This window comes from Gymnoscopelus microlampas, assembly GCF_963454915.1.
Source record: "Gymnoscopelus microlampas genome assembly, chromosome: 5".
In the NCBI taxonomy this organism is placed as follows: Eukaryota; Metazoa; Chordata; class Actinopteri; order Myctophiformes; family Myctophidae; genus Gymnoscopelus; species Gymnoscopelus microlampas.
The window spans coordinates 35,536,552-35,561,368 of NC_139942.1; the positions used below are offsets into that span (position 1 = coordinate 35,536,552).

General features: G+C 41.3%; 1 protein-coding gene across 1 annotated transcript in view; it reads right to left on the reverse strand.

The window, feature by feature from the left end:
• The window catches only part of LOC311045810 (corticotropin-releasing factor receptor 2), a gene marked incomplete at both ends in the record, with an annotated part of 43,039 nt that extends 20,575 nt beyond the window's left edge, over positions 1 to 22,464 (reverse strand). The window contains 2 exons of the mRNA XM_084057868.1: positions 21,737 to 21,859; positions 22,344 to 22,464. Coding sequence (XP_083913994.1) covers positions 21,737 to 21,859; positions 22,344 to 22,464 — 244 coding nt within the window. The remainder of the gene's footprint in view (positions 1 to 21,736; positions 21,860 to 22,343) is intronic.
• Between the last annotated feature and the right edge of the window lie 2,353 nt (positions 22,465 to 24,817).

Consider the following 24,817-nt stretch of genomic DNA (forward strand, 5'->3'; position numbering starts at 1 on the left):
TTAAATGATTCAAATAGAAACTAGAAAAGTGCGCTCCTTTGAGTGCAGGTCTCTGCCAGGCCGGGTTGTCTACCCAGGCCTGTGCCAGCTCTGCAGTGCAGCCGCCAGGACACAAAGTGACAGACTGTTCATGTTTGTTGCACCCCCTATGGGAAAAAGTGAGAGAGGCTTTTCGATGCGATGCGATGCGATGCGATGCGATGCGATGCGATGCGATGCGATGTGATGTGATGTGATGTGATGTGATGCGATGCGATGCGAGAGCGCAGACTAGACAACACCAACTCAGGAGTCCTGAATCACTGCTCTCCACACCCTCCTGTCTAGCATCAGGGTCTTGAGCTCTGCAGTGTTGTTACAGTAGCTCTGCTGTCGCGCCGCAGTGTACAGTATCTACGTAGGTGGTGCGCCTCTTTCCTTTTCTGGATTTGCCCTGGGTTGGCTCCCACAGTGTCTGTTTGCTTGCCACCAGTTCCAGGTGCCTGACGCACTATAGAGGTCCCTCCACATGCAATTCCAATTTGGGGTTGATTGAATGTTGCGTTAACGATATACGTTTTTGTTTTTGGAAGAAATAGGCCCCACCCATAAAGTTATGAAGGCAATTACAGGCAAACGGTGTGGAGTATAAAATTCCTGTTTGACGGACATTGCCACTTTTCTTTTTTTTTGCTTGTTTACCCCATTTTCTCCCCAATTTAGTCTTAGTTCCCCCCAGACAGGAATCAATTGTGTTGTCACTGCTGTTCTATCCTACTTGCTCACCTACCAGTGAGGCGCCCCCACCGGGAGGATGTAGAGCCTCCATCCTACTCCTCCCGCCCAACATTCCCTGCTGACAGGTGCCGCCCCAGCCCATAGGAGAACGTGCAGTGACAAATATCACTATCCCTGCCCAGCTTCCCTCCCCCGAACACAGGCCAATTGTGTTCAAATAGACAATCAACAATGCCGGAAGCACCGCGGAGGATTCAAACCCCTGGACTTCGCGGTGGTGGGCAGTTACTTTACCACCACACCAACCGAGAGGCTACAAAAGAACATTCATGCCTACTTTGGAAGGGGGGGGGGAGCGGTGTCAAGTATCTGCAACAAACAGTGACATATCGATTTTTGAACAAAATCTGTAGGAGTAGTATCAAAAGGTGTGTTTTTGATACTATAGTATAGTAACCATTGCTATAGAGTGTTTGTTCAGTAACAGGGGCCTCCCCGTCTCTCCAGCTCTTTAATAAACAGAAAATACATTTTTTGGTAGGTGACAATATTTCAGCCAATCAGAAGAGAGTACCCATTTATCAGCTTAATTTTTATAGTGTTCCAGTTCAAATTTTGTCAGCTCATTTCTTAGTGTCATCACTTCCAATTCCACTTGTTTAATCTATATCCTGATTGAGTTCTCTATCCTTATTGGATAAAATTGGAAATGAAACTGAAACTGAAACGAAAATGCATTTTATGTTTTATAAAGAGCTGGAGAGACATGGAGACTCCTTTTACTGAACAAACACTCTATAGCAATGAGTACTATCAGAATATAGAGCTATTTAATACTTATTTTAACCAAAGAAAATCACTTACCCTACCTTTAAATACATTACGTTGACTTAATGATTTTTTTTCCTTTCAGCAATGCACAGCAGAATTCATCAGTGCCTGCAGGTGGTTAAATGAAAAGCTCAGATTCTGATCATTTTCAGGTTAATAAAGACTATCAATCAAGCTATCATATGAAACTCAGCGACATCATGTGAAGCATACAAGGGGGCCAGATATTGATATTTTCGCTATCGTTGAAAACAGGGTCTAAGAGGTTACATTTTCAACAATTTACACTTTATTACTTAGTACTACTTATTAACCTTGTATTCTAACTTTTACTACCTTACTTTATATATATCTACCTTACTTAATACATCTTGTTTTAATTACGTTTGACACTGTGGGAACAGTCTGGTAAAGTATGCCGCGCCAACATTTCACTACACATGTATGAGCATGTGACAAATATTGGATCTTGAATGCAGCCATAGACACACAGACACACATTTAAAGAAAGTATAAACAAGTGCAAACTTGTGATTTTAGTGTCACATACTGGACATGTATCACAAGGCTAGTAAAGATCATCTAGTTAGAAACCATAATGAGGTCATAGAGCAGGTTACATTCTATAAATACTTGAGTGTATATATATAATATATATAGAGAGAGGAATGTAAGGAGCACATAGACTGTGACAACGGTTTCTGCTTCAGCAGACAATAAAGTATTATCTCATCTCTCATCTCTCATCTCTCATCTCTCATCTCATCTCAGCTCATCTCATATGGCAAGCGTCTGTCTAAATGTACTGTAAAAGGCAGGGTCACGTGCAAAATGCGATTTGCAGACATGGAGGCACAAACACTACCACAGTGTTGATGACAAAAGTAAATCTATCCATGTTTTTGACAAGCCTTAGGTTATTTTTTCCTTTTTTTTTTTTACATCATCACATCAGCATTGTTTAGATCAGCTGAATCAAACCCTGGGGATTCTTTCTGCCTCAGTTCAGTCAGCTTTAAGGGGTGAGAACATGGCAACAGACAGTTGCCAAATGTAATCGAAGATAGGAAAAAGGAATTACACATCTATCTATTCATTCACAAAACCTGTGGGCCTAACACGGGCACCACCCGACTGGACGGCCTCAAACTTGGCGTTTGTGTCCCATATGACACCGTGTGCAGTGCCGAGTGCAATTCGATTGGCCCAATGGTTTACCAAGTTTGCAGGATTGGTCCATTTTTTAAAAAATGCATCAAATCATAGCTTCCGTGAAATTTTCCACGCATATTCACGCCAGGCCTAGGAAGAAATGGCACCCTTTTCACATTCGCCACCAGGAGGCCACAATAAGCTACCTAACCTGGCGGAGAGGAGACCTGTGCTCGATGAGCACTTTTTCTAATTTACACATGTTTAGGTCCTGTCCTCACTTACAGTACTACATTTTTGGACAGATATTTTTAAATCCCATTCTGTCATGGGAAGTCCCACTCAGTCCTCATAAGGCCCTGTTTGGTGTTCCGGTCAAGGACTATTATATCTTAATAGAATTATGTCCTTTACTTCTCTCATAGCTAGATGCCTTATACTCCTTAAATGAAAACATGTGTCTCCACCCACCCATAATAGATGGATCAAGGATGTATTATCCTCACACTAGATTTGATTTTCGTTAAACGGTTTACTGGACACCTTTTGTGGGCTATGTAAAGACCTGTCACAGTTGTTCTAGAGGAGAGTGACATTATGAACTTTGACATGTTGAATCTTGTACTGTACATACAAACATAGGCCAGCACACACACAGGTGTCTTGTTGTTTTAAGTTGCTGTTGTTGTTTTGTTTTAGTTTTTTTCTATTTCTACACTTATTTTATTCCAATACTTATTTTTTCTTCCTTTTTCTCCAACTTTTTTTTGATTGATAGATTAACCCATTAAAAACGGGAAAGCATCTATGTCATTTTAGATTACTTTGGCTATTAAAAAATAGCAGATATACAAGCTCATATGAACTGCGATTTTTGAACATTTTTGAAAATTGTTGAAAAGCTTTGAATATACATTTTTTTAAAGCAAACATTTTTAACTAAAATCTTTTGTTCTGTGGATCCCTGGAACATTTTTTTTTGAGATGGGTGTCAGCGGCCAAATGCATTTTGGGGATCCTTGACGTGAAAACGTTTGAGCACCACAGATATAGCAACATACGTTTTTAAGAAAACTGTTAGGATTTAGAAGAGATTCGCAGAATCGGCCTCAGGTCTTAATGGGTTACGTTACTTTTTAGAGGGGTTGCTACAATAACATGATGTGAACGTCATTGAGAGATGTATGTCTTATTATAACAAAAGATGATGATCACATGAGGCCTTGTGGTTTAAAGTTTTGAGTACTGCCAGCCCAGTAGCATTACAGACTTATGTTGTGAAACGTGATTCTCTCTTTTGAAAAGGGTCAGTAGTAATGCCAGTAGGATATTTGCATTTCTATATCATTTCCATATTTTTCCAGATCCAAGTATACCATCTGCGCTACATGTAACATTGAATATGCTTTAAATTCTGTACTATAATTAAATACATTTAACACAAAACAGATTTGGCTCAAACATGGGCAAAAATGCATTCTACTATACTGCCATCAAAGTGTGGAATGAATGACCTACCAAAATATGTTACATAAAGGTTCTCAACTCCCTATCCAAATTCAAAACTAACCTAAAAGAATTTATGTCCTTAAACTACAAGTGGACAGTTTAACTCATTGAACACCTCCTCTGCCCCCCACCCCCACCCATCCTTTCTCTGTAAATATACCTTATGATTCTACTGAGTTTTATTCCAATATGTTTTGTAGTGTATTTGTATCCTATTGTATTGTTAGTATTATATTTATTACAGATGAATTGAGTACAATGGAAAACAATGGACTTTTTGAGTCATTGTTTTAGCATAACCTTAGACTGTACTACCTGTCCGTCAAATCGGCCTCATGGTGGCGCTATAACAAGGCGATTCAGGTTTTGGCTCATACAGTAACTCTTGAACCGTAGGTCATAGAATCAAAAGTCCTTTCCCCTGTATTCCTTGGATCATGCCAAGATCTTTCGCTTATTTTGCGTCTTTTTAACACATTGAGTGCCAGAGGTTTATTAAAATATTATACGTTCAGTGCCGGCATATCTTCCATCCACTTACGTTGATATGTTTCGTGCTGTAGAAGCCCCGACGCGGACATGCATGTAAACAAGCGTGCGTGCAAGACGGCGGAGGGTCCCGACTAATGTCCTGGAACAATAATATTTCCAACGCGATCCTCCATTGCAGAGTGATCGCCGATCGAAAACGGCTCGCTTCCACCACGTTAAAAAGAAATGGAGATATTAAGCTTTTAGTCAGGAGTTAACATTGGAAACGCCGACCGGAAGGATTTTTGACATGGAGCCACATCCAGCCTCTCCTTCTCAGAAACTCCGTGGGTGATCCCAAAGTTTCGTTTTAGCGCCCCACGTGGGGCCCTCGTATAAAAGCAGAATTGGGTCAAACACGGTCCGGACCGTTTTCGGCACTTCTCGTTTGGATTCACAAAAACGGTCCGGACCGTTTACGGCACTCGATGTGTTAAACACGCCTTTTTCTACTACTACCGATTTCCTCCAACCCTCACACAAATCGTTACACGTTATCTCTGTAGTCATGTGATCAATACAAAATGGTCAGATTTCTCATATTCAATTCAGATTGGCTACGATTGGCTTCCAAAGTGTGCTGGGGCGGCCCATTGCGAATCAGTCAGGATTCCAGGCTAACGTTTTGCACAAAATGCCACAAATCATGAACACAGAGAATCAGAATCAGAATCAGCTTTATTGTCAGAAATAAAGCTTGTTTACAGAAGTAAAGAAGTGGGTGAAATTCGTTTTCATGCATAGTTCCGATCGTATCGTTATTTTCCATAGAAGAAAGAAAGGGAAGAAGAGGGGGGAAAGGGGTTAAAGGAAATCAAACAAGATCTTTCTTGTTTGATCTCCTTTCCCCCTTGCCCCCCCCACCTTTCTTCTTCCCTTTCTTTCTTCTATGGAAAATAACGATACAATGGGAACTATATGCATGACATGCATGAAATTTCCTGAAGATGACAAATGTGCAGAGCCTCCGTGAACGGTTTTGATTGACAAATATGAGATGGTTTTCCTTCTTTCAATATCTTTCAATCTCTCCCAAGCGCAATTTCGCTTTATTTTTGTTCATAGTACGTAGCCATAATTAAACAGCATGCAATTGAAAATTGCAGTTACGGTAGTCACAAATCGTGCCTTTGCTTTTATACCGTATATGAGTGAAAGGGAAAATGTCATCACCTTACACCTTCTGCTCAATGAATACTAGCTTGAATATCTACAGCTTTATTTAACATAATGTAGATGGACCTATATCTTACAGTGTAATTGATATTAACATGTCGTAAGATGTATTCTGTCTTGTCTTTTGTATTTTGTCTTGTCCTACAGTATATCCTAAAAGGATGGGATTAAACTCTACTTGGTTTTCAAAGCCTAGATATTAAATAAGTCTAGAAGTCCAAAAAAGAGGAACTTTGGCTTGCGGAGAAGACCATCTACATCTACTATAATATAACCACACACTATAAACCTGTCTTTAAAACATCTACTTTAGCCACAGATATGAATCACCTAAACAAGAAAATTAACCAATGTAAGTCAATGTCAATGTTCCAAGTTCCAATTCCAAAATAAAGTTGTCAAGCACAGTGCATTGTCAGCTTTTAAACTTGCAATACTTCTGAGCTCAAATATTTTCTGAATGTGTTTATTTTTACTTTACAGTTTTGCCTGTGACTCAGCAATGACTATAGAGATTATGTTTTATGTTTGCTGAAACAATTAAGCTGACATCTTATGTGTCATATGGTTCCTTGAAGGGCATTGAAACTGGCTTTTCAATGTTGTGTCATTGATACACTAGTGTTGACAACACTGACAAATCGGAGACCAATGCTTAGTAATTTGAGTCAAGGGTCATGTAGATTGTAGTCTCGCTACCCAGAATGATCCCTACTATACTAGATTCATGATTGTAGTTGCAAAAGGCATCAAATTAACAGCATGCTCTTATATAGTATCTAATTATATAAACGACAAGTTACTTCCGCGCGCCGCTGACGCTATAGCCACAGCTCTGTAATCGAGTAAACACAACGGCACCACAGGACATGTCGCGAAAACAGTAGCCACGGCCGACTTTCACAATTTACGGGTGGCGTAGGGCACCTATCATTGCTCACTTCACAGTTTCCACGTCGCAACATAATTTATTACACTCACCACATTTCGGACAAAACGGAAGGTGAATCACTTTCTTACCGTTTAGCGTGCGCACCACCGACACCGAACGGCGACGGCTTGAGCCGAACAGAGCCGAAACAACACGAGCGGCCGCCATTGAACTCTGCCCATCTCCTCCACAACAACACACACGCAGGTCCTTCGCTTCAAGCCCCCCCCCCCCCTTCTTACGTACCTCCTTTGTTCCACCCAGGCCGTTACTTTCACTTCACTCATGTCTCCATCACAATATGTCCGTCCTTCACGTGCCATGCACACCCCAAACACACAAACACACGGCGACGGCCACAGTACAGCAGCATAGCACGCTGGCAAATGTGGTAAACAAACCAGCCTAGGTTCATGACACCAAAGGATTCGACAGTGATGTCATCATTATGCAACCCGGAAGTACAAATACCAAGGATACGTCAGTGATGTCAGTCGGGTTGCCACGTTCATGCCAGGTTTTCAAAAACAAGCGACAGAAACAAGCAAACCGTGCATGAAAAAAAAAAAAACAGCCGAAGGGGTCCGCCATGTTCCAGGGGGGTCCCCGGGGGTCCCAACACTCACAGGGGGTCGGTGGACCACCAGGGGGTCCGCGGACCACCAAGTTAAAAATAAATATTAACATTTTTCCCCCCAAAAAATGTTTTCTTTTTTTCCTTTTGGACAGTTTTACTCCGGCGATTTCGGCACCCCAATATACACGCGCCCACGCTGGGCCCCGTGCGCGGCTGGGGTTGTATAATAGTACTGTATAATCATGTACTATGTTTGATGGATACATCATTGTCTAGTATAGTGACATCTTAAATGTGTATGTAACACAATGTTCTGTCAGTAATCCCAACATAAAGCACAAGATTATGATTTATATATTTTTTCTCAACTGCAAAGACAAGACGGACGCAGGGGAGAAAGGCGGGACATCCACTTCACCCCCAGATCGGTTTCAGCGCTTCCCATGTACAGACCGTATGACAGAAGCATTTGAAAATTGTGGGACGCAACAGTCTGGCTCGAGAGAGACACGATATGACATAATTGAAACCTTTAGTTTAGATCTCTACTAAAATGCAAGTTTTTTTTTTTTTTTAAAACAGTTTTACATTGCACGCATGCACACAGTCCCCACAACACAAATAGACAGAGAAACAAAGAGACTGCATAGGGTGACCATACGTCCTCTTTTACCCGGACATGTCCTCTTTTGGGGGGCTGTCCGGCCTACCGGGGGGGGGGGGGGGGGGGGGGGGGTTTATAAAATCCTTCAAATGTCTGAGGTTTTGAGAGTTTGGGTGATATCCCCCCCACTTCTGGGATGAAGAAAAAAGAAAAAACCTCAGACAAGTCAGGGGTTTTTACGGATGAAAAACAGAACGCTCGTCCTAAAACACACTGCCCCATTTTTTTCGCGGGCAGAGGCCGCCGGATTAGACCCGGGGCGAGGGTGTTTTAGAACGACGGTTCTTCCATTTCTGAGGTGCACAAGCAGCGCGATGGAGAGAAGGACCCCCCGATGTGTGCATGTCATGCTTGATATTGTTTAATGGCGAAACAATCATGACTGATACACATGAAAGAAGACCCTTCACAGCTAATAGAAAATTTAAAATTTTAAGAATCGGTTCAGAATTGAATGAGTAGGCTACGGCTACAGTTAAATGTGAACCTCTTTCTGCTATAAAAATCCACCATTCTGTGCGCCCCTCGGCTGCGACGTTTCCTTTTTGCCACACAACTACACAGAAATAAAAAGGGGGGAAAACGCAAAAAAAACTGCGCGTGCACTCTGGTCACGCATGCACGATGCGCGCGCGTGCATGTGCGTGAAGTGTCCTCTTTTTTGGAATTCAGAATATGGTCACCCTAAGACTGCAGCACCACACAGGACAGACATGCCTTCAGTCAAAGCTAAGCTGATCACACATTTTACAGGACAGTCCCGAAAATGGAAAGTTTGTCTCACATCCCGCATGAACAGAATAATGTCTCGCATTAGAATGATCAAGGTTAAAAATAAACAAGTGGGAAAGAGAGAGAGAGAGAGAGAGAGAAAGAGAGAGAGAGAGAGAGAGAGAGAGAGAGAGAGAGAGAGAGAGGGAGGGAGGGAGAGAGAAAGAGAGAGAGAGAACTAACGCAATCTCAAAAAAAGCGAAATAAGTTCACTGATGACACGACAGTGATAGGCCTGATCACTAACGACCATGAAACAGCCTACAGAGACAGTTCGAGAACGCAATACAATGATGTAAGAAGAACAACCCATGGCTCTTAACATCAACAAGACCAAAGAGCTGTGTGGAATATGGAGATACAAGGGTTCTGGTCGACAGTGACGTTATGATCATTGGGTCAGTGGCAAGGGGCCCTGAGGGTGCACCATCAGTGGCCAGTCAAGAGGTGACTGTTCAAATCTCATCTGCTGACTCAAGCCTGCAGGCTAGACAGAGGCACACGGTCACTTGCAATATAATGTGAAAGGGGGAATCCTGTTTCTTCTGTCTGAGATTTGTGTGTGTCTGGGTTACTGGTATGATGCTGTGGTCCTTTACTAACAAGACCTTCCAACTGAAAGCAGCATAATTATATTTAAGTAAAAGATTGCGGATACAAGCGGACAAAATTAGTTTTATCAGACGGGTGGCCGGCCTCTCCCTTAGAGATAGGGTGAGAAGTCCGTGAGAGAGACTCACCGATACTCCTTGACTCGGAAAGGAGGGAGGAGAACCTGTGGCAGACTAAGGACCAGATGGAGGGATTATACAGTATCTCCACACTGGCCTTGAAATGTCTTCGGGATACCCCAGGAGGAAGTTGCTAATGTTGCTCTGGAAAGGGAAGTCTGGAGCACTTGGAACTGTTGGAACTGTTACCCCTGCGACCCGATACCGGATAAGCGGTTGAAGATGGATGGATAATGTCAATAGACAGTGCCTAGTTGGGTGTGTTGATTGAGCCATCAGATTTCAGTGTTTCCCCTAGGTTTACTGCTTTGCAGGGGGATAGGCCGTAAAGAGTATGTTCTAGACCTGCTCTTTGTTAAAAGTGCCATTGGATTACTTCTATTGTGATTTGGTACTAATTTGACTGGTAGGGGAAACACTGATCTTGGGAACCACTCCAAAAGATCACAAGCCGTTTGTGTTCTCATTGAAGATGAAGATTAAGAAAAAAGACTGCCACCTCTAATATTGCGGATCCTTCTGATGTGGTAAATCTTTGGGATATTGAAATTCATGGAAATGAATGCTTGAGAAAGTAGAATGAAAGAAAATAACCTAATATCCATGCTCAATACAGAAATGTAAAATAAATAAATAACTACAGTAGAAAGGTGTGCTCTGCGGTGCACAGATATCCGCCAGCCATTGCTTTTAAAACAAGCTTGTAAATTAACTGTGTTTTGACTTGATTCAGTGGTTGTATTTCGTGTTGGAATGAGCAGCAACACAGCAAGTGTTTAAGCTTGCCTGTGGGTTTCATAAATATTTAACCAGAAGAGCTTGTGACTAAATAACTAAATTGGATTCACTGGAACACAGGTTATTTTTTCCATTTCCTGAAAACTGGTTTTGTACATACAAGGTTTCAGCCCGACAGTGACGATAAGACACATGGAGGTGCTCAGAAATAATTGGCTGCCTGGCTGCCTGACCAAACAACTATTTACAGTTTGTCTACCTTGTGGAACTGATTTCCGAAGAGCTCGGCTCTATGCAGGGGCCATATTGGCTAAACATCGGGCAATTACTTCATTCACAGGTGTAACCAATCATACTAATTAAGGCTCTGTCCAATTAATGTAGCAGAGCCTGTCCAGTGAACCAACGTGCACAATGGCAAATATGCTTAATTTAGGAAGAAACGCCATCGCACACTGCGCCACTAAGGCTGCCATAGCCGAATGGGTGGAGAGCCTGCCTGGGAAGCAGAAGGTGCCTGGTGCGAGCCCCGGCAATGTGTCGAGGTGTCCTGAGCAAGACACTTAAACCGTAACTGCCCCACACCCCCACCCCCCACGCTCACTTGTGAATCACTCAGCTAGGTGAAGCTGAAAACGGAAATTCCCCTGTGGGATGAAATAGGTCTAACTATAATTACTGTGAAATGGTCCACAAATAGTCGCCTAAGTGGGTGCCGTCTGATGTTAGATGATTACTGTTCCTACAGTAGATCTCGCATTGCTGTCATGACCTACTTCTGGATTCCTAAGGTGACCACCTACGTATGTCACACAGATACGGGAAGTAAAGTGGAGATGGAGTGTCTTGCTTTACTATTGTTTGTCTTTGATAATAGTAGCTCTGACTCAGTTTGACCAAAATGGAACAGAGCCTTAATTAGTATCATTGGTAACACCTGAGAAGGAATTAAGGAAGCAGCCCAATTTCTTGCCAATATGACTGCTGTGCCAAGAGCCTATTAGTATGAATAAAGCCCACAGTTTTGCAGGTTTCACTACATTATCTAATTAGCTCAGTCGGGTAACCTTTATGTATTTTTATTTTGTATTTAGGATGCTCCAGAAGATAGATTTGTAAGGTAAAAAGACATCAGTTACACACAGAGAGTCTGGACTTTAAGTCTTCGGAACTTACAGTAGAACTTACTGTACTGCATTGAGCGAACACAATCACCGCAGTAGCTGCATCACAGCATATTACACTGCTACTGCAGTATGATTTCAATCCCTATTTTGCAAGTCATATTTAATTAAATCTATGCATACAGAATTATAAACCAAGTTAAGAATACAATAAGAGTCTATGCATTATACATTAAGGGTGTTCCACAAGTGCTGGCCAAGGACTGGATAGCCAAATATTAAAATATTTCCAGCCAGTGGCCTATTCCCTCCACTAAGTAAACGTAAAAAGGCTTGAAATGAGCTTATCTCTGAATGTTTTCATAGTTGCCTATCTCACAACTGTGAGAGCAAAAAACTCCCATGTGACCGGTCGTCCTGTTGATCCTTACATCCAATCTAAGTACAACTTGTTTGTCATGTAAATGGTGCATGTGCCATACTTGGAACCACTGTACAGACACATTGCTTATTTGGATAATGTCGTATTTGGAGTTTACTACAACAGAACAAGAACCAAAATCGAATTGGGACTTGACATTATACTGCATTTGGGCTTGATTTGTAAAATAAATATATATAAAATAGAATAATATAGGATAATATAATAATAATAATAATAATATTTTTGCAATTTTTTGAATACTTTTTATTATGTTTTGACACATTTTAACATACATTTTTAATTATATTGTTAAATTGTGTTATTATAAAACACAAATATCAAACATATCACACTGTAAAATGCATGTATTACATCAGTCTGACCAGAAGCATGGATAAAACATACCCCCACTGGTGATAAAAATGAATGGCCAGAGAGGGCATATCAAAACAGAGGCATGATCCCCCGAACCCCCCCCCCCGCCCCCCCCCCCGCCGCCGCCGCCGCCGCCGCCGCCCAGCAAATCTCACCCTGCAGACTAATGTAGAACACCATGATATCTGTCAATTTGAACCACCACAGACGACTGTACTAGACAGCAATGAGCTTATTAGGTCACCCTGATCTCTCACGGTGTTTGCAAATGAAGCAAAACATTATATAGCACTGGATCATCCATGCATAGTTATGTTAATAATTGATGTTCATAATGATTACACTGCACGATTTACATGCATCAATGGCAAAAATCTATAAGACAGGCCTTCCACTATTACTGCCAGGCAGCACATCTTGACTGTAATTCTTAAGCAATGTTCTCATAATCTAAGTGTGAAATTATGTGGGAAGATTTAGTAGTAAATCAAATAGATGTTAGAATGTTACTGAATTAATGCACATTCATTTGTGAGTGCAAAAATATGACTAGAAAGTGTGCTCCTCGGAGCATAGGTCTCCGCCAGGCCGAGTTGGCCCGCAAACTTTGGTCATAGCCACTTGGAATGGGATCTGAAAATCAAACTTATCTTATCTTGATCACAAGACCCCCGAGATAATGTGCACCGATATGTTGAGTTTTTGACTAAATCTGTAGGAAGAGTAGCAAAAAAGGGTGTTTTGAAGAAAACGCGCCATGGCAGAAAATTTTATCCGGCACAAACCTATAAGCCTATAAGCCTATGAGCCTATAAGTTGTGTCATGATCCAAGGAATCCAGGGGGAAAAAGATGTTGATTGTACGAGCTATGGTTCAAGAGTTATAGGCCAAAATGTGAAGTGGGCTATTGTAGCGCCAGCATAAGGAGATCGGCCTGGCGGAGACAACAAATGGATGCCCAGTGAAGAGACTTCTGCATTTAAAATGCTACTGTGCATGCTTCTACCGTTTGAAACCCTAGTGCGTTGGACATGGTGGCCGTTCATAGGTACTGCAGCTTATTACGGCTGAGGCCAGACACATGAACGAGCGAAAACGAAATCGACCAATGGCCTCGACTCATGAGCTTGCACACAGGGTTGTGCACGGAGGTGACACTACTACGCATGCAAGATGACGCGCAGAGGGACGCAAAACGCGCCACATAGGCCCCAAATAGGCCCCGCCCATCACATTTCCCAACCCGGGAGAAGGGGTGAAAAGGGAATATGCGCTGGGTGAGCAATCCATACAAGTGAATGGGCGGGGATTTTCATCACCTCTCTATTATTTTTTACTCTATGGCACCAACATTTGGTGCTCAAATGCGGAAGAAGAGGATACTTCCGGGTGCTTCATGCGCTGGGTGAGCAACTTCATTGAAATGAATTGATGGGGCGGGGCCGACCGTTCTCTAGATATTATAACTCGGGTGGAAGCACAGAGATGTATGCAGTGGTAATTCACCATTTCATGTCTTTCAGAATGTGCAGTAAACATTTTTGGAGTATCTCTCACTAATTCAGCTTTCCTTCCAAAATGGCAACATGTTGTTAAGCAATTATTGTTTAACAGTATGCTGTGAAAGGGAGGAAATCAAGCTTCTTATGGAAAAGACATTGCTTCTATCAGTGTTGAGCACAGCACATTACTGCTCCATTTTGAAACAGGACTTTAACGGACACAATTTCAAACATACTCACAGTCACAAGTGTCTTAATTAGTTGCAGTCACAAGTGTCCTCAGTGATTTATAGTTACAGTACTTAGTTCAGCTCATGGTGGAGGCCTGCTTAGTCTACAGAGGTTCATCTGAATTTGTCATTTCAGATTGCAACCTTGCAAGGAGACTACATATATACAGTAGATGCCTGTAAAATGTGTTGAACATCTTCCCCAATTATTTTTATATGATTTATTATAGGACTTTACCAAGTACACTGTGATAGACTGGACAATTGAACAGTCCAGATTGCCTTCCACTTGTCTACAGTGGATATTTTGCCCAATATTGTAATTAAAATGACATGACACGTTTAGTAACCTGAAAACTATATTGTCGAAAAGCTGGTTTCCTGAACCATTTAATATATTATTTTCAACATTATTACCTGCCGTGGTCACCACCTCATCAACACAGGTGAGCACTCCCTCCTTTGTGTTTGCCTGAAACTCATATAATATAAGGTGCCACCATTCTTTACTCAGACATCATGACTACAGTACATATTGAAACAAAGTTATCTCTCTGCGTGGAGTTTGCATGTTCTCCCCGTGTTCCCTAGGGTGGGTACCCTCACAAAAACATGCAGTAATCCTGGTCACTATACTGCCTCCCCCTGGCCAGCCGGGGCGCCTGATGGAGGGGAAGGGAACTGATTGGAATAACGTGTTCCTTCCACGCGCTACGTCCAACCAGGGAAACTCTCCCCTGTTAGGTGACAAGAAGGTCAATAGGCTCTCATGCATTGAAGGAAGCATGAGCTCGGCCCTGGCCTCCCTAGGTTGGCAGAGGGTAGAGCCCAGGATTACATAGACAATTGGCACTGGGTGTAAAAAATGGGGTTACAAAATCGTGGGATACAAATTTAAAAATAAATAAATATATATATATATATATATATATATTGAAACAAAGTTATATAGGTATTACCACGCCCAGATTGGCTGTCGGGAGGGGCGGAACAATCCCCGGTGGGCGGTGGCCTGCCGTATGATTGGCCTGCCCGGCCTGTCTGTCAAAAAAAAAAAAAAAGCAGAAAACGGCGGCGCAGCGCTGTCAGACATAGGCTAAGCGCCTGTTAGTTGGATTGCTCGAAATGTCAGTAATCAAAGTTTTTTTTGGCAGGATCAAGACGTGAATGGCTTGTTTCGCTTTCCACCCCGCCCCCATCACCAGTGCAGTTGTAAACAGAACAGCAACGTGAGAGAGGAGTAGTTGTGAGATTCCTGAGAAGGAGAGATTAATTGACGTTTGTGTCATGTTATCTTTATCAAATACGGTAAGAAAAAGAGTGGTGGAGCTGAAAGGACAAGAAATAAAGGCCTGTCTGTCCTGTGGAGGCAGAGGTTTCAAAATGACTGATATTCAAATCCCCTGTCAGTCAAATGCAGTCGCAAGTAAGTTGCACAACACTGATTCTTCTCAACACATGGGGTTCTCAGGAATGTTTTAGACCAGCTATGATTAACAGTTAATCATTTAGCAGCTCTCAGTTCCGTGGTCTAATCAATACATTATGCACTGCAGCTGTGGGGCCTTACATTTTTTATTGAGAATCACAGACCTAGATGCCACAACAAACAGTCCACAGTTGGATATAACTGACATAATAGTGAGTTCCTAGGGATTATGTTACTAAGTATTGTATTCTCACCAGCCTGTAACAAGCTGTAAAGATTTAGCTCATAACATGACACAATTGGTAGGCTATTCTATATGGCTGAATGTTTAGCTGTAAAAAATAACTTTGGCATTAGGCTACTTGTTACTGTCAAACAAGGGCGCCGATAACGTGGGTGCCCCGGGGCTAAAGCACCCACTGTGGGTGAGGAGCACCCACTGGGTGCTGGTCAAAAAGAAAAAAAAAAGTAAAAAAAAAAAAATATTTTTCAAAATCAGATCGCCTGGTTCAGATCGCCACTGAACAACCGAATTAAACGAAATAAAGTTACAAAACCCCCCCAAAAAAGTCAATTATCCGACCAAAACCCGCAATTTTTTTCGGGGCGCCTGTGCATGTGTGCCTTGTTGGGCACCCGCTAGAGCTTTTAAATATCGGCGCCCCTGCTGTCAAAGCTTATTCAATTTAGTGCTAGTAGGTTTGTTGTGGTATTATGTCTATCACAAACATAAAACCTACTAGTCTCTTATAGTTGAGTGAGTTGACTTTGTCAACTTTTCATGTTACTGAAATAACATCACACAAATTCAATGTTGCTTTTGACATAGAACTACTACTGTATACGTTTAACTAGTCTTACTGTTATTCTACTCTTGTTGAATATTGGTATTGGCATATTGACTATTGGTAAGCTAATTTGATGACAAAACTAGAAAAAGTGCTCCTCGGAGCAGAGGTCTCCGCCAGGTCAGGTAGGTTGTTGTGGTCCAGCAATGTTCGGAATTCGCCAATCAGGATGACTATACCAACCATCTTGATTAGATAATGTGTACCGATTTGCATGATGTTTGGACAAAATTTGTAGGAGTAATATAAAAAAGCGTTGCAAAAATTGTCCTCCTGGTGGCGCTATAATAGGGCAATGTTAAAAGGGTGGCATTTGAATTCTAGAAATAATTGTCAATCTGTTTGGGAAAGGAAGAACAAATACAGTATGTGACGTAAAAATCTGCACACTCTCAAACTATTACCAGGAAATCTAAGTTTGACACAGTTCATCTTTCCCTCTGAAAAACAAACTGCTTTTGCTCCCTGCAGTAGTACTGTACATGATTTAAAATGAAGTGACAAGTTCTATTCCCAACATGCAATGCTGCCAAAGCTCTGTTGTTCTTCCTAAACCTGCCACACAACCACTGTTTCCTTACGGCCAAGACTTTATCGATGTTGTTAGGGTTATTGACTTATCATTTATTGAAAATTGTCTTTACCATCACAAATAATGAACAACATTGCAGTGATAACAAGTGTGTAGACACTGTTGATTTTACTAAATGTGCAGTAGGCTATGTGGTGCATTATACAAAAGAAATCAATGATAGAGGATCACACACAGCAAAGTGAGTTGCTTTTGCAATGAAGAGTCGCTGACTCAGCTATCGGGCATACTGTGTAGATACACTGTATGGCCTGATAATTGAAACCTTGACACCGGGGTCATACATTACTTTCATCTGCAGACCTTGCTAGTCCAGGTTGCCATCTATTGAGTGACACAGTAGCCCCAAGCAGTGACAATGAATGACTTTGTGACACATACAGCAACTATGCTCCAACAGAGGGAAGTGCATCTTCTATAAACCATTGAACTGGATGAACACTCACAAAAAAGGACACAGGGAGGTTTAAAAATGCATATCCCTCTTATCAAGGCACTCCACAGGCATTAATATTTATATGTTGAACGAAATGGAAATGGCAATTTATAGCCCCACACCTGATGGGGTCTGTGAGAAACATTGGACTTTAAGTGACTGTCAAATACATGTCCCCAACATTAACCCCACTCAGCTGTTCATTTTACAGGGTTACTGAAACACTCATCAAGGTCAAACACTGTACTTACATCTTTTAACCCTTTAAGACCGGGAACGAATCAGTGTAATTTTTAAAATAGCAGATATACAAGCTCATAGCGCGGCACAGAGTGCCGCACTATGAGCTTGTAGATCTGCCATTTATTTTTTTAATCGTGAAAATGTATGCAAATCTTTCAATATATATTTTTAAAAGCAAACATTTTTCACTAAAATCTTTGCTTCTGGGGCGTCCCTGGAACAAAATATGTATATCAGTGGTTCTAAAACTTTTTCATGTCAAGGACAATATATTCAAAGATTTGCACACATTTTCACAATTTCTCAAAAATAGCAGATCTACAAGCTCATAGTGTGGCACTCTGTGCCGCGCTATGAGCTTGTATATCTGCTATTTTTGAATAGCCAAAGTATAAAATAATGGTTAAAGTGGTTGCTTTCCCGGTCTTAATGAGTTAATGTCCAACTTCTTGGGGTCTAGTATAATGGCCCATGGATTACAGTCCCTGTAATCCATGGGTTTGACCTGTTGTTCTAATATACAACGTTATAGAATGAAAACTCCATTACTGCCCTGAGGATTCTTACGGATGCCATTTGAAAAGCAGAACAATATATTATTATTAGTCCCATTAAAGTCAAATGAGTCAGCTGAGAAAGAAGCTTGACTACAACGAAACTCCAGAGTTTAGGTGTAACATAAATGTGTAATGTAATTTAATAACATGAATAGATTTTATCCCACAATTTTGTAACCCTTTTCCCAATTATCTAAGTGATCCTGGGCCCTACACTCCCCCCGCCAGCCTAGGGAGCCCAGAGCCGAGGTCATGTCTCCTTCAATGCATGAGAGCGAACTGAACTTCTTATCACCTGACAGGGGGGAGTTTCCCCGGTAGGACGTAGTGCGTGGAAGGAACACGTTATTCCAACCAGTTCCTTTCCCCTCCATCAGGCTGTCATGGGGGGGGGTATAGCGACCAGGATTACTACATGTTTTTGTGAGGGTATTAACTACCCTAGGAGACACAGGGAGAACATGCAAACTCCACACAGAGAGGGAGATATTCTTAGCATAGAACTGTTCTGCTTTGCCTTGTGTTTGCTCATTGTGTTTGCGTATATATAGCCTACTGTGTATACCATAGTAAGACAAGGACAATCACATCATGACACCTCACGTGGCTCAGAACCCATGTGACCCATAGTTGTAAAACCCTGCTGGGTTCAGTGAATTGATATCAATTATGCATTTAGGACTATTGCGAAGCTTATTCTATTCTATTATTATTTTTTATCTGTTTCACACTTTGCTCAACATGCACCTACAATACAGCTCAATTATGTTTGTTAATGCAACTATAACTTCTGTTGTATTCACAAGATTGTATTGCATGCATTATGTGTGTATTTGGATGTGCATTGAAAGACCCTCATGTTCAGCACAGTGGAATTGCTTGAGCAAATGGAAATCAATAAAGAACTCTGACAGTGATGGGTCATTTGAAATGTAACCTTTGAAACCACTCACCGAGACGATGAACTGTAGCATTTGGTAAAAGTTAAATCATGAACAAATTAAGAAGTGAAAGTGGCAATGCTTTTGGGGATTCGTTGAGTAAACCACCCTTGACATGTGATTCAAATTTGTGATTGACCGGACGCTTCGTTCATATTTTTTCGCATTTTTGGTAAAACGGGCCCATCCCACTAACTTTGGAAGCCAATTACGGGCGAACGGTAAGGACTATCATAATGCCGTTTGGATATGTTTATCGCATGGTTCCAGAGATCATGTGTACTGTTTTTTATTTTAATTTGGATAAAATATGTGGGAGGAGGAGCTAAAAGTGTGTTTTGAAGAAAATTCAAAATGGCGGAAAATCTATCCTGACGCAAATGGGCGTGGCCTATATGGGCAGTCGCGTCATGACCCAAGGAATCTAGGGAAAAAAATATTTTTATTCTACGAGCTCAAACGTAAAGTGGGCTGTTATAGCGCCACCATGAGGCCGAATGGTGTAATTATTATTTTAATAATTTCGCAATAAACTATGAACCTCCCCTCCAAGTCTTGTAACTCTAACCCTCACGGTTTCTGAGAAAAAAAATACTTGAATGGGAGATTTTTCATTTTCCCATTAAAGTGGATGGGGAAATTTAATGCACTAATAAATCAATATCAATTAAACTATGTTACCAATCTCTTGATATGATAGCACACGATTCCCGGTGAAGCCGGTCATTTTCACATATGGCGCGAAATTTGGGGGAAAACACTGTGGGAGGAGTAACGTGCCAAAATAAAGTTTATCTATAATAAATAAACATAGATCATCTATTACTATAGTCAGTAAGTAATTAGTGTGGTTGCCCTATTCAGGCAACCACACTAATTACTTACTATATAACCATATAACCTCAACCAAGAACAATGATTTTTAAGTACCAAAACAAATGAGGGCTATTAAGAACCCATTTGCTGTCGATGTTGAAAGAATTTGTAGCACTCCTGTCAACTTCCACCAGATGTATATGTTGTACTGTATGACGTAAGAGCAAAATGACTGTTGTGTGAATATGGTCCATGATCATACACAGCTATAACAATCATGAATAGCATTGAAAAGCAAAATAATATGAGGCATTTATGCAAAACATAATTATTCCTTGTGAAGGATTCTTACAAGTGCACATGCATGTGACAAAAACCTACAGTGAACTACAGAGCAAACCAAGATAATGCTGTTAATAAGGAATGTTTGAACTTATGCATGATCTGTTTTCAATATTTAGCTTTTGTTTATTTGACCCTGACATTTATTTTCCTCTTGGTTTGTCTGAGCAAAAGGTGCAAGTTTTAAGTCCAAGCCTGCTCTTGGATATGAATGAATATTTGTTATCACCTAAAAACTCCTGTCACATTTTATATCCAACACAATGTATGTAATCTAATTCATTTATAACTGACTCACTTGTGCTTTTGGCAGCATGGTCTGCCAGAATTATCCAGTCATAGTAATCTCACCTGCAGTCAGTGCACTCATACTGTACTACCCAGCAATGCATGCAGAAAATCAGAGGGAGCAATGGAACAGGTGCTGTCATGGTAAACAGACATTTCAGACCAACACACCAGCTAACTATACACAACACAGAATGTCAGACATGGTTTCTACATGCGAGAGCAAGATTCATAACGACTAGCAGAGACATTTAAAGTGCAGTGCACACAGAGTACACCCATCATCTCTGTGAACTGTAAGGGTAGAGAGATGGGGGTGGGATGCTGAATGAATGAACTACCCCCTCTAACACATTAATGACATTATTAAAATAGTATACTGTAATTCAGGTCCTCTAGTGACAGAATTAACTGCCTCTCATGAGGAGGATTTATTGCATAGGCTATACATGTAGCAGTGGTCCCCACGTGATTTGGGGGGGGGGGGTCCTCAGATGACAGTGAAGTGACAATCTAAGTAATCAACAAACTATATACCATAACAACTGGTCAAACATTGGCCAAATTGTCAAATAATATAAGAAAGACACACATTTTGAAAATATCTGATCTACAAGCTCACAATGCCTCGCAACGCAAGGCGTTGTGAGCTTGTAGATCGGTTATTTTCACAACCTTTTTCTGTGCATCTGAGTCAAACTAAATGTAATGCCTCAAATCCTACAATTCCAAAATCCTACAAGTGCTTGTCAGGGTAGTGGGGGGGGGGGGGGGGGGGGGGGGTCCTCATTTCAAATATGATTATTTTGGGGGGTCACAGGCTGAAAAGGTTGAAAACCAGCTGGGACATCATCAAACTGTGCCCCCAAAACTTTTATGTAATACTGTCTCTCTTTTTCTCATACATGTATGGGCTAATTTAGCTTTTTTTTTTGTTACACCCTTTTAAACTTAAACTGGAAAAGAATTCAATTTAATTGAATAATTTATTGGGACACTGTTAATTATTATTAGTCTATTATCATTATTATTGGCAGGACATTTGACTGATAGGCTTTAAGAATAGGCCAACAACGTATAGAGAATATTGACAGGTATTACGTTATTGCAGGATTGATTTGGTGAGAACGCTCAAAGCAAAGAAATGCATTAAGTCAATAACGCGGGGGGAGCGACTTTATAATGTTGAGCAAGAGTTCAGTAGGCTATCTTAGTTGTATTGTACTTCACCCCGTTGATGTAGCCTACTATGTATCTTACTTGTTGTATTGTACTTGACCCCGTTGATGTACTCGGGACAGGGTCTCTCCACGATCCGCCCGGCGCCACTCCGTGGCCAGCAGGTCCCGATCTCATCGGTCGTGGCGTTGCAATAATAAGCACCTTTGGAGAAAGAAATCATACGCTTATTATTTGCTCTGATGCATGCAATGCAAGGGTTGGAAATATAGCTCTCTGAAAATGTTTTGTCCCGTAGGCTTACCAGATTTGTGTTGTTAGAATGTTTGTTTGTTTGTTTGTTTGTTTGTTTGATTGGTTGATTGATTGGTTGATTGATTGCATACTTTATCAGTTTGCCAAAAAAAAGCACAGCTGAAAGTAGCCTACAGTTCAATACAAGTTCTGCTAAGAGGGTTATACCGAAGAAAGCGCTGTTTCCATTGGGGTCCTCCTGTGTAGGCTACTCAATTCATCAACAAATATTCCAAATATTCCACATTTTATCTCAAGATTTTTTTTTTTTTTTTCAAGACAAGCTATCGTGACGCCTTGTGAGCTTGTAGATCGGCTATTTTTCAATCCATACAGTAGTTTAAAGTGCTCATAATAAACGTCCAGAAGAAACACGCAATGAATGGCAGCTTACCGTCAGTGTTCATCAACAAGAGGGACGCGTTCTCGTAAAAAGTGTCTTGGAAAGCGTCCATCAAACTACAGTTTGGGTCACCGAACTCTCCGAACAGGATTTGGTATATTGTAGCATCCATGGCGAAAGCTGCTGTTCCAGAAGAGACAATTGGTCCAGACAGAGTGAACTGCTCTCTCCTCTCTCAGCGCTGTCCCTGTGCTTGTGAATGGAGCATCTCTGACAGCCAGAGTATAGAGCGACTGTTTAACAAGAGAGCCCAGTGGTGGAAAAGGTACTCACATCCCCAGTAGGCCTAGGCTACTCACATTTTTAATTAAGTAAAAGTATCAATGCTGCAATGTAGAAATACTCTGTTACAAGTAAAAGTCCGGAATTCAAAGTGTAGCCTATACTTGTGTAAAAGTAGCCTACAAACGTATTGGCATCAAAATGTAGCCTACTTAAAGTACCTAAAGACAGTAAAAGTACTCATTAAGCAGAATGTCCGATTTCAAGTTTTCAAATGTGTAAAAAATACAAGCTCACAATGCCATTTTGAGCTTGTATCGGCTACTTTTCAAATGGCCAAAATGTATACTTAGCCTACATGTAGAGCTGAAGTGGTGAATGTATATTTTGTAATAATAATCCAAATCTACGAAGTAACTAGTAAACTAAAGTTTTCAAATACAGCGGAGTAAATGTTTTGTCCCATGTACCCCAGAAGAGAAGATTTAAGTAAAAAAAAAATCCGATTTATTAAAAAAAAATCAAACATTTTTTACATTCTCCAAAGAATGTAGAAAGAATGTATGGAAACTATTGTTTCCAATGTTTAAACTATGTTTGCTATGTGTATCTTAGCCTACATCTTTGTTAAGGTCTATATTTGGAGAATGCTATTTTAAAGATGGATTAGGGCCCCCTTAGAAATCAAATCTTTTCTCTATTCATAGTACAAAAGAAACTAACCTGCATGTCCTAGCTCATATCAAAGTTGTATACTGTAGCCTAACCTCATCACTATCAGATTTCTAGTTTTACTGTAGGGTATGTCTATATCTACTTGGGGAAGAATAGAACAGACAATACCCCATTGAGAAGGGAGGATGCAATGTAGGTTAACAGCCTAGCCTACATATTTACAGTTAACCTTCTTTAATGAGAAAAACACGCACAGCTCATCAAGTTTAATCAATGCCAGTAGTCTACAACTAGATCTTAGCTCAATATGAAACATTGAGCAAACAGTCTTTTTTTTTTTTATTAAAAAAAAGATTAACATATAAGTAAACATTTAATTATACATTATTTTCTCAAGCTATAGTAACAATACGATTTCATCAGTGTTGTGTTCTAGTTTTTTTCGGAAGGTATACGCTACGATACGATGCGCGTGGTCGTGGGTATACGCTCTCGCGTTTTCAATGGATGAAACAGTTTTTGAAGGTATACGGTAGCGACAAAAAAAAATCTCAAGGTATACGCCGTACACAGCATCTGACGGTAGAACACACCACTGGATTTCATTCATGAAAAGTGTTCTCTTTATTTAATTTCAATTATTATGCCAAATCTTTTCATAATGAATAATCTCTTGTGCAAGCTAGTTGAAGATGTTTGTTAACCTCTACAGCAATGTCATTAATTTATATACTGTACAGTGACAGGACATCATTATAGACATACAAGTGGAGGCACGCATCCCTGCTTGTCTGGCTGACATCTCGGAGTGGATGTCGACGCACCACCTGAAGCTCAACCTGGACAAGACCGAGCTGATGTTCCTCCCGGGGAAGGGCTGTCCGCACCGAGACATGGCCATCACCATTGATAATGCTGTGGTGACGTCAACTCGGACTGCGAAGAATCTGGGTGTGACCCTGGACGATCAACTGTCGTTCTCGGCAAACATCGCATCAGTGACACGGTCCTGCAGATTCCTCCTCTACAACATCAGGAGGATTCGGCCCTTCCTCACGGAGAAGGCAGCAGGTGCTCATCCAGGCTCTTGTCATCTCCCGCCTGGACTACTGCAACTCCCTCCTTGCTGGTGCTCCGGCATCTGCCATCAGACCTCTGGAGCTTGTTCAGAAAGCTGTGGCTCGTCTGGTGTTCAACCCTCCCAAGTTCTCCCACACAACTATCCTTCTCCGTTCTCTACACTGGCTCCCCGTAGCGGCTCGCATCCAGTTTAAAACCCTGGTGCTAGCCTATAGGGCAGTGAAAGGAACAGCTCCTTCTTACCTCCGGAGCTATGGTCGATGCCTACACCCCTGCCCGACCACTTCGGTCTGCCACCTCGGGGCGACTGATTGCCTCCTCACTCAAGGGTCCTTCTGGCCGATCCACATGGTCACGACTTTTTTCTGTTCTGGCCCCACAGTGGTGGAATGAACTTCCCACTGATGTCAGGACAGCAGAGTCACTGCCCATCTTTCGCCGCAGGCTGAAAGCCTACCTCTTCAGGAAACACTACTCTTCCTCTTTGC